Source organism: Mesoplodon mirus (genome assembly GCF_964341445.2).
Source record: "Mesoplodon mirus genome assembly, chromosome: 2".
NCBI lineage: Eukaryota > Metazoa > Chordata > Mammalia > Artiodactyla > Ziphiidae > Mesoplodon > Mesoplodon mirus.
The window spans coordinates 160,261,111-160,273,936 of record NC_138977.1 but is presented as its reverse complement, the minus strand read 5'-3'; the positions used below and the strand labels follow the sequence as shown (position 1 = coordinate 160,273,936).

The window sequence follows — 12,826 nt, the reverse complement described above, 5'->3', positions numbered from 1 at the left end:
TCTGATGTCCCTTGGAATCCAGACTCACTTTCCATTTAAAACCTGCCCTGACAGAACTGCTCAGCTACTGGTAGAAAAGGTTAGTGGGAAGTGGGGCTGATCTATCCACACCACTGGGCCATGCTGGGAAAGCAGCTTCCGTGCAGCCCGATTTCCCCCCAGTGTATTCATTCGTGGGCTCACAACTAGCCATGGAGTGTGCAACATGCATGCACACCGTGAAAGATCCTGGGGATGCAGCAGGGAAGGAAACAGGTGTTGCTGGGGAATGTGATTCAACAGCCACTTTTATTAATGTGCATGTTAATGGCGAACCACATTTTTTTTTTCTTTTGGACTATGTTGAAACCTTTTAGAATACCCGGACCTTCGTAAATACTCTTGATTTTCGTTCCAATTGAATTCACAGATTTAATTGACCATGGAGAGATTTTGGCGTATAAAACGTATAAAGTATATATATTGTGTGTATATGTATATCTGTTTTATGATACTTCATTTTCAGCATATACATAATGATGGTGTAATGTCTGGAATTTGAAGGAGACAGGGCAAGGTCTGGTCGTCATTCTGGATGACCCCAGAGAATGGGGGAGGCCTGGGTTCAAAGGAGGCTCAGAGCCACGGTAGCTGTGTGACCTCTCCAAGCCTGGCTTCCTCAGAGGGAGCTCATGATAGTACTCGCCTCTCAAGTTCCTTCTGAGGATAAAGTGAGATAGTGCATGTGAAACAGTAGAAAGTGTTCCATAAATGTTAGCTTTCCTGAGGAGTAAATAATATATGTAAAGAAACTTGAAGAACTTCTAGCACATGGTAGATGCTCAACAAATGGCCACATTAATACTGCAGTTCTTGGGCTTCCCTGGTGGCGCAGTGGTTGAGAGCCCGCCTGCCGATGCAGGGGACACGGGTTCATGCCCCAGTCCGGGAAGATCCCACATGCCGCAGAGTGGCTGGGCCCATGAGCCATGGCCGCTGAGCCTGCGCGTCCAGAGCCTGTGCTCCGCAACAGGAGAGGCCGCGACAGTGAGAGGCCCGCGTACCGCAAAAGAAAATAATAATAATAATGCAGTTCTTGGTGTTGTAAAGAAAACCACTGCTCATGATAATAATGGAACAGCTGTATTGAGCGCCCCTTGAAAGTGGTAAAAGCAGCCTTCCAGTCCACGCTCTTCCACTTGCTGTCTCCACGGCCCTGAACTTGCCCCATTACCTCTCTGTGCGTCTGTTTCTTCATCTGGGGCTTAGGGTGCTTTGAGCATGGGTGGGGGTAATTATGAAGGAATGTTTGTGCCCTAGAAAGCTCTGCATGACTGTTTTGTGCATGATGATGATGGTTACAGTGGGCATTTTCAATGGCTTAAAATAGATTCAGGGTTGGCCCTTACCGCACCAGGGCATTGCAAGAAGTTTTAGTTGTTTTTCTTTCTGGAAGACCTTGGGGAATTTCATGTATCCATCACCCCTGCAGGTGTCCCCAGACCTTGGACCCTGGACATCCTTTCTGGGCGAGACCATAGCCAACTTCAGCTATCTGCTTGGTTTGTCGTTTGCTGTCCTGGGCTCCCCCTTCAGGGTTCCTTCATCACTCACTCTGCTCCAGGGAACCCCCAGTCCTAGCCTTGCCAGCATCAGCCCAGAACATCCTGGTCCTTTCCTCGGTGAGACTCAGCTGCAGCTAGCCAAATTCCACATCATTGTGAGGATTAAATAAGTTAATACCTGCTAAACTCTTAAAACAAAGTTTGGTGCATGACAGATGCTCCAGAAAGATGAGCTTTTTTTTTTTTTTTTTTTTTTTTTTTTTTGCAGTACGCGGGCCTCTCACTGTTGTGGCCTCTCCCATTGCGGAGCACAGGCTCAGCTGCCATGGCTCACGGGCCCAGCCGCTCCGCAGCATGTGGGATCTTCCCGGACCAGGGCACGAGCCCGTGTCCCCTACATCGGCAGGCGGACTCTCAACCACTGTGCCACCAGGGAAGCCCAGATGAGCTATTTTTATTAGCAGTGTGCCAAGAACTTAGAACAGGTCTTGGCACATAGCGAGGGCTGTACTGGTGTTGTTTGCTTTTTTTTCATACGATCATTCATTTATTTAGTCAGTCAACAAACCCTGCCCAGGTGTCTTCTTCATGCCAGGCAAGACTTGGGGAGCCAGAACATGACCGTCCCTGCCTTCAGGGAGCTTAAAGTCTAGCAAGAAGCAGATAAATAAGCAAAAATGCAGCCAGAATGAAAAAATCAAGAGATGCCTAGGGAAGGTGGGGATAAAGAGGAAGCTCTAATCTAGTCTGGAGGGAAGGGAATGATAAGAAAATAATAATAGCAGAGATGTATTTTGAGGAATACATGACAGATGTAAAGAAGCCTGCAGAATGGTACATATTCAGTTCCTAGAAGTGGTAACTCTGAAGCTGCACCCTTTGTGAGAGAACCTGGTGGACTAGGGGAGAGAAAAAGAGACAGATAGACAGACAGGATGTTCTAGGAATGGCAAGCAGCATGTGCAGCTGGAGCCCAAGGTGGCCATGGGCAACCCCTGGGCCATAATACAGCTTAGAAGATCTACAGGTAGGAGCTGAGGGGCTACAGAATTTAAACCACCCTCTAGGCCACATGGGTTTCCAGCCCTAGTGCTTTGTACTGTTCCACTGAAAAATCAAAAAGATTCCAGGATCAAGTCTAATAAATTTCCAAACCATGCTTGCTATTGAGTCATTAAAGGCGCTAAGAAGTCTACAAGAAAGAACGCAATTGAACCTCGTCATTTCCCAGACACGTTTGACCTCAGAATCCTTTCTCCTCCAAAATCTATGAGCCTAACATGGCTGGTGGCATTCCTGTGAATACAGATTGTGAAACAGCCATCGTGATAGGAAGACCTTGAGGCAGGGTACTGCCGTGGTCTGAGTTGCATATCAGAAAGCTAACTCCCGCAGAAGCAAAGAAGGACTGGAGGAGGAGACTCTGGAAGTCAGAGGACGGGTTGAGAAGCTAGTGCAGGAGACCAGGAGGAAGGAATGGGGATCTGAACAAGGGCCATGTGTTGGCGAAGAGGAGGAAGGGGATACAGGAGCTGAGGAGGGAGAGTCATCCGGCATTGGTGGCTGAATTTAACTGTTCCAATAATGGGAACTCCCTGAAACTGGAAGTCAGGACCAGGAGTTCTGACTTGAGCCCTGAGTTGGTGAGTTGTGGCCGAGGCAAACCACTCTCGCCCCTCAAGCCCGGTGGCCAATTCTAACACAGAGGGGACGATGACAAGATGTTTTCCAAGGGACCCTGCACCTCTGCCATGCTGACACTCCTAGGCTGTGAGCTGTCTCTACTTCTGAAGCAGTCAAGCAATGTGCTGGACCAGCTGTATGGCACCAGGGTGAAATTGACATGTGTTGATTAAGTGCCTACCATGTACTTGGCTGAGTGCCAGTCTCTGGGACAGAGGGAAGGAAGGTAGCAGCTTTCATCAGGACCCGTCCTCAGGTAAGTGCATCACCCATGGAAGTCACCTCAGTATAGGAGAAAGGACTTTGGAATCAGATACCGAGAGAGGCTAATCCCAGCTCTGCCATCCCAGCTGGATGACCTGGAGCAAGTTCCCAGCCCCTCTTACTAGTTTCCTAGGGCTGCACAACAAAGTCCCACAATTGTGGTGGCTTGGAGCAACAGAAATTCATTCACTCACAGTTCTGGAAGCCAGTAGTTCAATATCAAGGTGTCTGTAGAGCCGTGCTCCCTCGGAGGTATGGGAGAGGCTCCTTCCTTGCTCTTCCAGCTTCCGGGGGCTCCAGGGCTTCCTTGGCTTGTGGCCGCATCCCTCCAGTCTCTGCCTCCTCCCACGGCTTTTTCTTTCTCTCAAATATACCTCTTCTTTCTCTTAGAAAGGCATCAGCCATTGAATCTAGGAAGGGTCCACCCTGAATCCAGGATGGCTTTATACTGACGTCTGTATTAATTACATCTGCAAAGTCCCTATTTCCAAATACGGCCCCGTTCACAGGTACTTGGACATATCTTTTGGGGACACTGTTCACCCAACTACACCCCTTCATGTCTCTGCCTCCTCATCTGGAACATGGAGATCATTGTAGGCTTGTTTTATTGGGCAGTTGGGAGGATGAAGAGAAGTAGTACGTGTAAAATCCTTAACAAAATACCTGGCAAACTGTAGTTTCCATACTCATTCATTCATACCTGAAATGATGGTGACAGGTATGTGTCTTGTACCTGTCCTTCAAGCTCTAATCCTATATGATGCCCTCGCCTCTAAGCACTGATCCAGGCCACTAAAGCGGCCGTTTTGGTGGCATATGGATTGTGACATAAAGGTTGTTTATGTTCTATCAGCCCCAACTGTGCAAGGGAGGAGAGACTGTCACCTTCTCTGGGAGTGGGGTCACAGGCTGCAGATGTTTGTCACTTGGTTGGTCACAACAGCCAGGACAGAATTGGTCAGCTGCTGCTTCTACCCTGAATTCCAGATGGGCATGGGGCTGCCAGGCACCACAAGGATTTATGGGGACACCTGGGCACGCAGCCTCGCCTGCACTCCTGGGTGTGTCCCTGCCTCCCTCACTGTCTGAGCACATGGGCTGGGCCAGCAGCTGTCAAGGCCCTGGTTCTGTAGAATTACATCTACACGTGCACAGACCAGCACGATGTGGCTCCTTCTCTCCTGGAACCCTCAGCATGGAGGGAAGAAGGATACGTACACAGATTGGGGTGCAGGGAAGGAAGCCCCTCTGGGTTGGAGCTCAGCCTCAGGTTCCCAGTGGGATGCAGAATAGCACAGCTCAGTGCCTGGAGCTGCTAGGAAATCAAATATTTTCTCACTAGATGTTTAATGAACAGGTATGATTGCCACCTTTGCATTCAGGTTGATCTAGGATCGATAGGAAGGGGCGGACAGAAAGATGCTGGAAATGCCAAACTGAGCGGGTCTGTAGACTGATAGGTCATGAGGTTCAGGAGGATGAAGTTTAACACGCTTCCCAGGCTGACTGGACCGTGGCGAGGCTGAGCATGATCGGAAGAGGAGGTCTGAATGACAATTCTAGTAATAAAAACCATGCCCAAGATTCCCAGAACACTCACAATAGACCAGCCAGACATCAGGCTTAGCTCTCAGCCTGCGTTGTTCCTTAATCCTCATAAGAACCCTATGAATACACTGTTTATTCTTGTTCATGTTTTACAAAACTGAGGCAAATCGAACTTGTTAATTCAGCTCCAGCCCCACTGACCTTCTTCCTGTTTCCCATCACACCATGTTGCTTCCTTTGGGAAGCTCAAATTACCCAAAGGGACATTTCCTCAAACTCCCAATCACATCTTCCCCAACGTAGACTATGTTTCTGTACTCAAATGTTGATATGAACCTTATTTCAAACTGGGGCTCGACCTGTGTATAAGGCGCACCTCAGCTCTGAACTTCCCTGCTGTGTAACTTCCTGTGCACCGCTGTCCCTCTCTGAACCTCTTCGGTAAAATGTGTCAGATGATAACATGGCCCTGAGGGTTGTTGTGAAGAGGAAAGTAGAGCCCTCGGGTGAAAGTGCTATAAAATACAAAGTAAATGGAGAGGGTCTCTAGAGGGCAGCTGGGATCTGGCTGCCGGTCAGGTTCAATGGTCCAGCTGCCAATCCAGAGCCCAGATTCGAGCATCCATGTCTGCCCTCATCTGCCTCATCTGGCCCTCCCCCATCCCACGCCGTCTGAATGACAGTCTGAAAATTGAGTCGAGATGTCTTTAAACACAGCATGTCCTGGTTCCCTGCGAGAGAGTTTGGCTGCTCTGACGCCTGTAAAATGGAATTACATCTACAAATTAATTTGCTAGAAATGATCCACATTTCCCAAGACGTTCCTGGAAGCCAATATGAGCGATTAGAGCTGGAGATGCACTCCTGGCCTGATGAGTTGGGGGTCGCATCCATCACGGGCCTCCACCCTCCACTTGTCTATTTATTGAGGTGAAATTCACATAACGTAAAATGAACTGTTTTCAAACAGAGTGACATTTAGTACATTCACAATGTTGTGTAACCACCACCTCTGTCTAGTTCCAGAACATTCATCACCGCAGAGGAAACCCAGTGGGCAGTTGCTCCCCATCCTCCCTCCCGGCCCCTGGCAACACACGATCTGCCTTCTGTCCCTGTGCATTTACTTATCCTGGATATTTCATATTCGATCCCACCTATGCTAAAATAAAACTGTACCTGAGACAGGCACCAGGCACAAAGGGCTCTAAGCATCCTAGTTGTTGGGACACCTGACCTGGTGTTGGTGCCAGAACAGAATGACATTTAGCAAGGTTCTTAGCCCCTTGGGGGTGCAGTTTCTTCTTCTTAACTCAGACTTTAATCCCCGGGCTGTGACTGTGATTCATGCTCCAACAAACTCTCCTCCTCCCCAGACTTTCCCTGACCCTCCCCGACAGAACGCCCTCCACAGCACACTTGGGTTGCCCCATTTGTATTCTGTCCCAGGTGTCACACTGGTGTTTCCTGTGATGCCTGCACCTTGTTCTCTAGCCATCTCGTGACTTACAGAGGGCAGAAACCACGTGGCATAGCAGATGGAGTACTGGCTTTGCCATCCAAAAAGCTGGGTTCCTGGCCCCGTGTCCTCTCTGTAAGAGGCAATGAGTGTAAAGTGAGATGCGCAGTAATGTTCTTTTGTCCTGTCTTTGGCAGCCCCGGAAGTGTTCCAGGTGTATGTGGACGGAGGCCCTGGGTACTCCTACCCCGTTGACTGGTGGTCCCTGGGTGTCACGGCCTATGAGCTGCTGCGGGGCTGGGTAAGATGTGCACCTGTGTGGTGAACGTGAAGGCTGTGGAAGTGGGGGGCTCGGCTTCTACCAGGCTTGGGTGGGGTGGAATGGCCCTGCCGCTGGACGTGCACCATGTCGGCAAGCAGCCCTGGGTGTCAGCCCTGATTGCCTGTGTGCCAACTCCAAGGTCCTGAGCATTAGAAAGATCTTAACAAGCTTCTGGTCCAGCCCCTCATTCTACTCACGGGGACAGGGATGTCCAGAGTGGGGAGGGTCTTGTGTGGAGCTCAGCACCTGATCCGTGGCAGCTCAAACACCCAAAGCATCTTGGTGTCATCATTTCAAATGCTGTCCTCTTTCAACCCACAACATGATGCACCCGTGCCCAACTTTCCAGCTTGGTTTTTTGTTGTTGTTATTTTAGTTCCAACCTTCCCCGAATACTTAGCTCAGCGTCCTATAAAAATGGGGCATTCAGTATGTATTTTTGTTTTATTTCTTTTAAATTTAAAAGCTGAAGATGACTAATGGACCTATTTGGCAACTAATAACTCAGTTTTATTTTAGCAGAAAGAATTATGACAAATGAATTTCGAGGCTTTTTTTTTTTTTACACAAGTATCATTTGAAAATGACGCCATTTAACCTCTCAGGACCATTCCCTTTCATGCAATGGGGATAGTAACATCCTTTCAGTCTATTCTGTGGTGCTGAAGTTATCCTGGGATCGATGCACCCCTAGACTGGGACACTCAGTTTGCATATTACCCACCTTATAGCTCCAGCACCCAGCGCACATCGTAGAGAGTCAGTTCCTCCCACTGGATGCTGCTTTAACATTGTCTCACGGTCATCTGCATATATGCATATTAAGGCGGGTAGACGGTGCCCCTCGAGGGCAGGAGCCCCCAGTGCACAGTAATAACTGGTGGGAATGAATGAAGGAATGAATGATAGCAGCTGTGTGAAAACCATCCAAGCTATGTGAGTGTTATTAGTTATCCCGCTGTGGTTCAAGCACCTGGGGTCTCTCTTGATCTCAGTGATTTCCCCTGAATTCCTCAAAAACATACTACAGTACATGATGTTGTTAGAATGCAAAAAATATGTATATGAACTTGTGAGTTTTCTTGGGCACTGAATGAAAACAATTCATCTCTCCCCATCTCCCTGGTTGGTTCCTTTGTCGTGTACTGGTTCTTTAAGATACGTGCTCCAAGAGGGGACATGAGGGTCCCCATGATATTTGTATGAACCAGAGAGCACAGACATCACCAGATGATGTTTATCACGGAATCAATCCTACAAATGACCTTGGCAAGCAGTCGACCTAAGCATCCTTGGTCATTTGCCAGCAGAAAGTATATTCTCTGCCAGAATACAAGTCAGAACAGTCAGAGATGATGACTTGGCAAAAAGTCCCAAGGGCTTCAAAATAAAACGTTTCATTTTCAGTGTATCTGGGTTTTCTGCTTAGGGATCCAAATGCCACTTTTAATAGAAGAGGGAGGGTCACATGGTGGGATCGGGCCTTTAGCGTGGGGACAGAGTGAACAAGAATGCCTGCTATGGGTTAGTGTGACTCTCTCTCCCAGATATCTTGGTCTGTTCATCTTTGACTTGAAACACAATGGGTTTATGCAAATCGTTTATTCTGTTTTTTTAATCCTGGAAACGATCACATTTAGTCCAAAAGCCATACTGAAAAACACTCATATTTTTCCATGGACTATGTGAATTTAGAAGTTATCCTTCCTCATTGAAATTCCTCCATCATGTCAGTGACAGCATCCCTGATAGGTGATCACCCCCCTGTTCCTTGATTCCCTCAGGATCCAGGGGGCTCCTTACCTCCAAAAGATGAAAGTCATTACGGGAATTTTCTAACACATATTCTAAGATCATAGAGTTGGAAAGCGTTAGAAATGAAAGGTGGGAGATTGAAGGTATTAATATGTTACGTTAGCCAGGGACCCAGGCATGCTCCAGTCTTAGAGCAGGAAGAGGCATCTCTCCCAAAATGCTCCATCATGAGAGCAGAGGAGAGGATTGTCATCAGTGGGCTTGAAATTTCAATGCAGAGAATTCTGTGAGCCTGCTTGGATCATGTAGCCCAGACGAGGGGAGTACCTTGTACCCAACTTTCCTATGAGCCCAAACAAGAATCTCAGTTCTCACCCTGAGACCTGCTAAGTAAAAAAAAAAAAAAAAAAAAGACTCAAGAAAGCACCACCTGGAGAGTTCCCTTTTGAGCACAGTTGTCTCAGGGACTGTGACCACACCCCCTGAAGAGAACCCCATGGGGACAGAGAGGAGAGGGAGGTTTCTCATCCACTGACCCAGAGAAGGGACTTAAAGGTCTTAGCCCAGCCCCTGTTTCCCCACCTACCAGGCTCCTTGATGGTTTCCCTGGCAGTGTCACCCACCTGTCCACTGGTTTTCCTCCGCATGCACAGGGGTCTTATATCCAGAAAGAACGTTTCATTTTTTTAAAGCCCTCCTCGTAACACAGAAAGAGGATCTTAGAAGAATTCACAGGTTCAAACCCTAGCTCTACCAGGCACCTTGTCTGTGATCTTAACCAAGGCTAGACAGACCAAATGCTCAGTTATTATTAATAACTGTGATAGGTGATCACCCCCCTGTTCCTTGATTCCCTCAGGATCCACAGGGGGTGTGGTCACAGTCCCTGAGACAACTGTGCTCAACACCTACCCAACAGGGTGGCTGGGAATATTAAGTGATTCTGACGATGCAAATTACCCAGCTCTGTGACTGATAAAGGGTCAATACTCGGTCAATGTCAGCTCCCCTCCCCTGGTCTCTCTGATTCCCATGCGGGGGGCCTGCTGGCAGGTCTGCATCCTTTCCAACTTAGCACCTCTCAAGGTGGAGACAGGCCCTGGGAGAGGAGCTGAGTCACATGTGGCTGCTGACTGTTAGTGGGGAGGTCCCGGGCCCGGTGGGCAGAGGTCCGGGCTCCCATCCACACCCCGTGTGCCTTGATGCTGTGATTCCACCTTAGTCACTTAACTCATCTGAGCCCTGGCATCCTCCTTCATGAAATGGGGATGATGAGGCTGGCCTGCGAGGTCACCGTGGGGATTCCAGGAGAAAATGTAGGTGGAGCACACGCAGTGTCCAGCACACAGGAGGGATGCTGACTGCTACATAAATGTGCACGTGGTGATGATTCTGAGACAGGTAGCTGCAGAGACAGTGCTGATGACTTCTTCTTAGAGGAGCAGGGAAGAATTTCTGAGGGAGGAAGTGCTAAGGGGGATCATATATGAGTTGGTTGGGAAACCGTGTGAGCAGAGACCGGGAAGCACAGCTGAGGCTGACACAGCAAACATCTTAGACTGACCAGCAGTCAGAAGGACAGTCTGGGGGCTGTCTAGAAAGGAACCTGAGGTCAGCTGGAGGCACCGGCTTCACTCTGTAGGCAGTGTGGTGCTGTCCATGGAAGCGACAGCATGGTGGTCAAGCGAGAGTCTGGGCTTTGGAATCACATGTTTTGGGGATCAAATCCCAGCTTTGTTGAACAGTTTCTGAATGTCTGGGGATGAGCCTCTTTCTTGTCTATCAGATGGGGTGAACAGTGGCTGCAAAGCACAGGGTTCCTCAGCCTCAGCTCTACGTTTGCTTGGGACTGGGTACTGCTTTGTGATGGGGGCTGCCCAGGGCACTGTAGGATGTTTAGCTGCATCCCCGGCCTCTACCCACTAGATGCCAACAGAACTTTGCCCCCACCCAGGAAGGACAACGAAAATGTCCCCAAACATTGCCATATGTCCCCTGGAGGGACAGATTAGCCCCGGTTGAGAACCACTGCCATAGAGTAATCAAGGGGACTAAAGGAGATTCTGGTAACCAAACATCTTCTACATCTGTGACTCTATTTCAGTTTTGTAGATAAGTTCATCTGTACCCTTTTTTTAGATTCCACATCTAAGTGATATCATATGATATTTGTCTTTCTCTGTCTGAATTACTGAGGGATAAATTGGAAGATTGTGATTGACATATACACACTACTATATAAAATAGATAACTAATAAGGACTTACTGCATAGCACAGGGAACTCTACTCAATACTCTGTAATGACCTATACAGGGAAAGAATCTTAAAAAAGAGTGGATATATGTATATGTATAACTGATTCACTTTGCTGTACACCTGAAACTAACACAACGTTGTAAATCAATTATACTCTAATAAAATTTTTAAAAATAAAGTTGCAACTCCCTTCCTCTCCCCACCCACAAACACCTCAGGCCCTCCTTTTTCTCTAAGACACGTAACACCATGTAATATCTATTTTACGTATTTGGATCGTCTATTTCCCCAAACTAGAATGTAAACTCCATGAGGTGGGGATTTTTCTGTTGTTTATTTACTAATGTATTCCCCAGCCCCTAGAGCAGAGGTTGGTATACCTTGGGGACACAATATTTGCTGACTAAATAACAGATGGATGGGCTTCCCTGGTGGCACAGTGGTTGAGAGTCCGCCTGCCAATGCAGGGGACACGGGTTCATGCCCTGGTCCGGGAATAACCCACATGCCATGGAGCGGCTGGGCCCATGAGCCATGGCCGCTTAGCCTGCACGTCCGGAGCCTGTGCTCTGCAACGGGAGAGGCCACAACAGTGAGAGGCCTGCATACCAAAAAAAAAAAAAAGTTAGGGGGATAACAACGACAAATGAACCTGTAGAAAGTAGAGGGATGAAAACTACAGGCCAATATCACTGATGAACATAGATGCACAGATCCTCAACAAAATACTAGCAAACAGAATCCAACAGCACATTAAATGGATCATACACCATGATCAAGTGGGGTTTATTCCAGGAACGCAAGGATTCTTCAATATATGCAAATCAATCAACGTGATACACCATATTAACAAATTGAAGGAGAAAAACCATATGATCATCTCAATAGATGCAGAGAAAGCTTTCGACAACATTCAACACCCATTTATGATAAAAACCCTGCAGAAAGTAGGCATAGAGGGAACTTTCCTCAACATAATAAAGGCCATATATGACAAACCCACAGCCAACATCGTCCTCAATGGTGAAAAACTGAAACCATTTCCACTAAGATCAGGAACAAGACAAGGTTGCCCACTCTCACCACTCTTATTCAACATAGTTTTGGAAGTTTTAGCCACAGCAATCAGAGAAGAAAAGGAAATAAAAGGAATCCAAATGGGAAAAGAAGAAGTAAAGCTGTCACTGTTTGCAGATTACATGATACTGTACATAGAGAATCCTAAAGATGCTACCAGAAAACTACTAGAGCTAATCAATGAATTTGGTAAAGTAGCAGGATACAAAATTAATGCATAGAAATCTCTAGCATTTCTGTACACTAATCATGAAAAATCTGAAAGTGAAATCAAGAAAACACTCCCATTTACCATTGCAACAAAAAGAATAAAATATCTAGGAATAAACCTACCTAAGGAGACAAAAGACCTGTGTGCAGAAAATTATAAGACACTGATGAAAGAAATTAAAGATGATACAAATAGATGGAGAGATATACCATGCTCCTGGATTGGAAGAATCAATATTGTGAAAATGACTCTACTACCCAAAGCAATCTACAGATTCAATGCAATCCCTATCAAACTACCACTGGCATTTTTCAGAGAACTAGAACAAAAAATTTCACAATTTGTATGGAAAGACAAAAGACCCCGAAGAGCCAAAGCAATCTTGAGAACGAAAAATGGAGCTGGAGGAATCAGGCTCCCTGACTTCAGACTATACTACAAAGCTACAGTAATCAAGGCAATATGGTACTGGCAGAAAAACAGAAATATAGATCAATGGAACAGGATAGAAAGCCCAGAGATAAACCCACGCACATATGGTCACCTTATCTTTGATAAAGGAGGCAGGAATGTACAGTGGAGAAAGGACAGCCTCTTCAATAAGTGGTGCTGGGAAAACTGGACAGGTACATGTAAAAGTATGAGATTAGAACACTCCCTAAAACCATACACAAAAATAAGTTCAAAATGGATTAAAGACCTA

General features: G+C 47.0%; 1 protein-coding gene across 2 annotated transcripts in view; it reads left to right on the top strand.

The window, feature by feature from the left end:
- STK32B (serine/threonine kinase 32B) overlaps nucleotides 1-12,826 on the top strand; it is a gene marked incomplete at its 3' end in the record, with an annotated part of 355,734 nt that overhangs the window by 317,464 nt on the left and 25,444 nt on the right. For both annotated transcript variants that reach the window (XM_082629843.1, XM_082629842.1), the window contains one exon: nucleotides 6,699-6,802. In XM_082629843.1, the coding sequence (XP_082485969.1) occupies nucleotides 6,699-6,802 (104 nt within the window). The remainder of the gene's footprint in view (nucleotides 1-6,698; nucleotides 6,803-12,826) is intronic.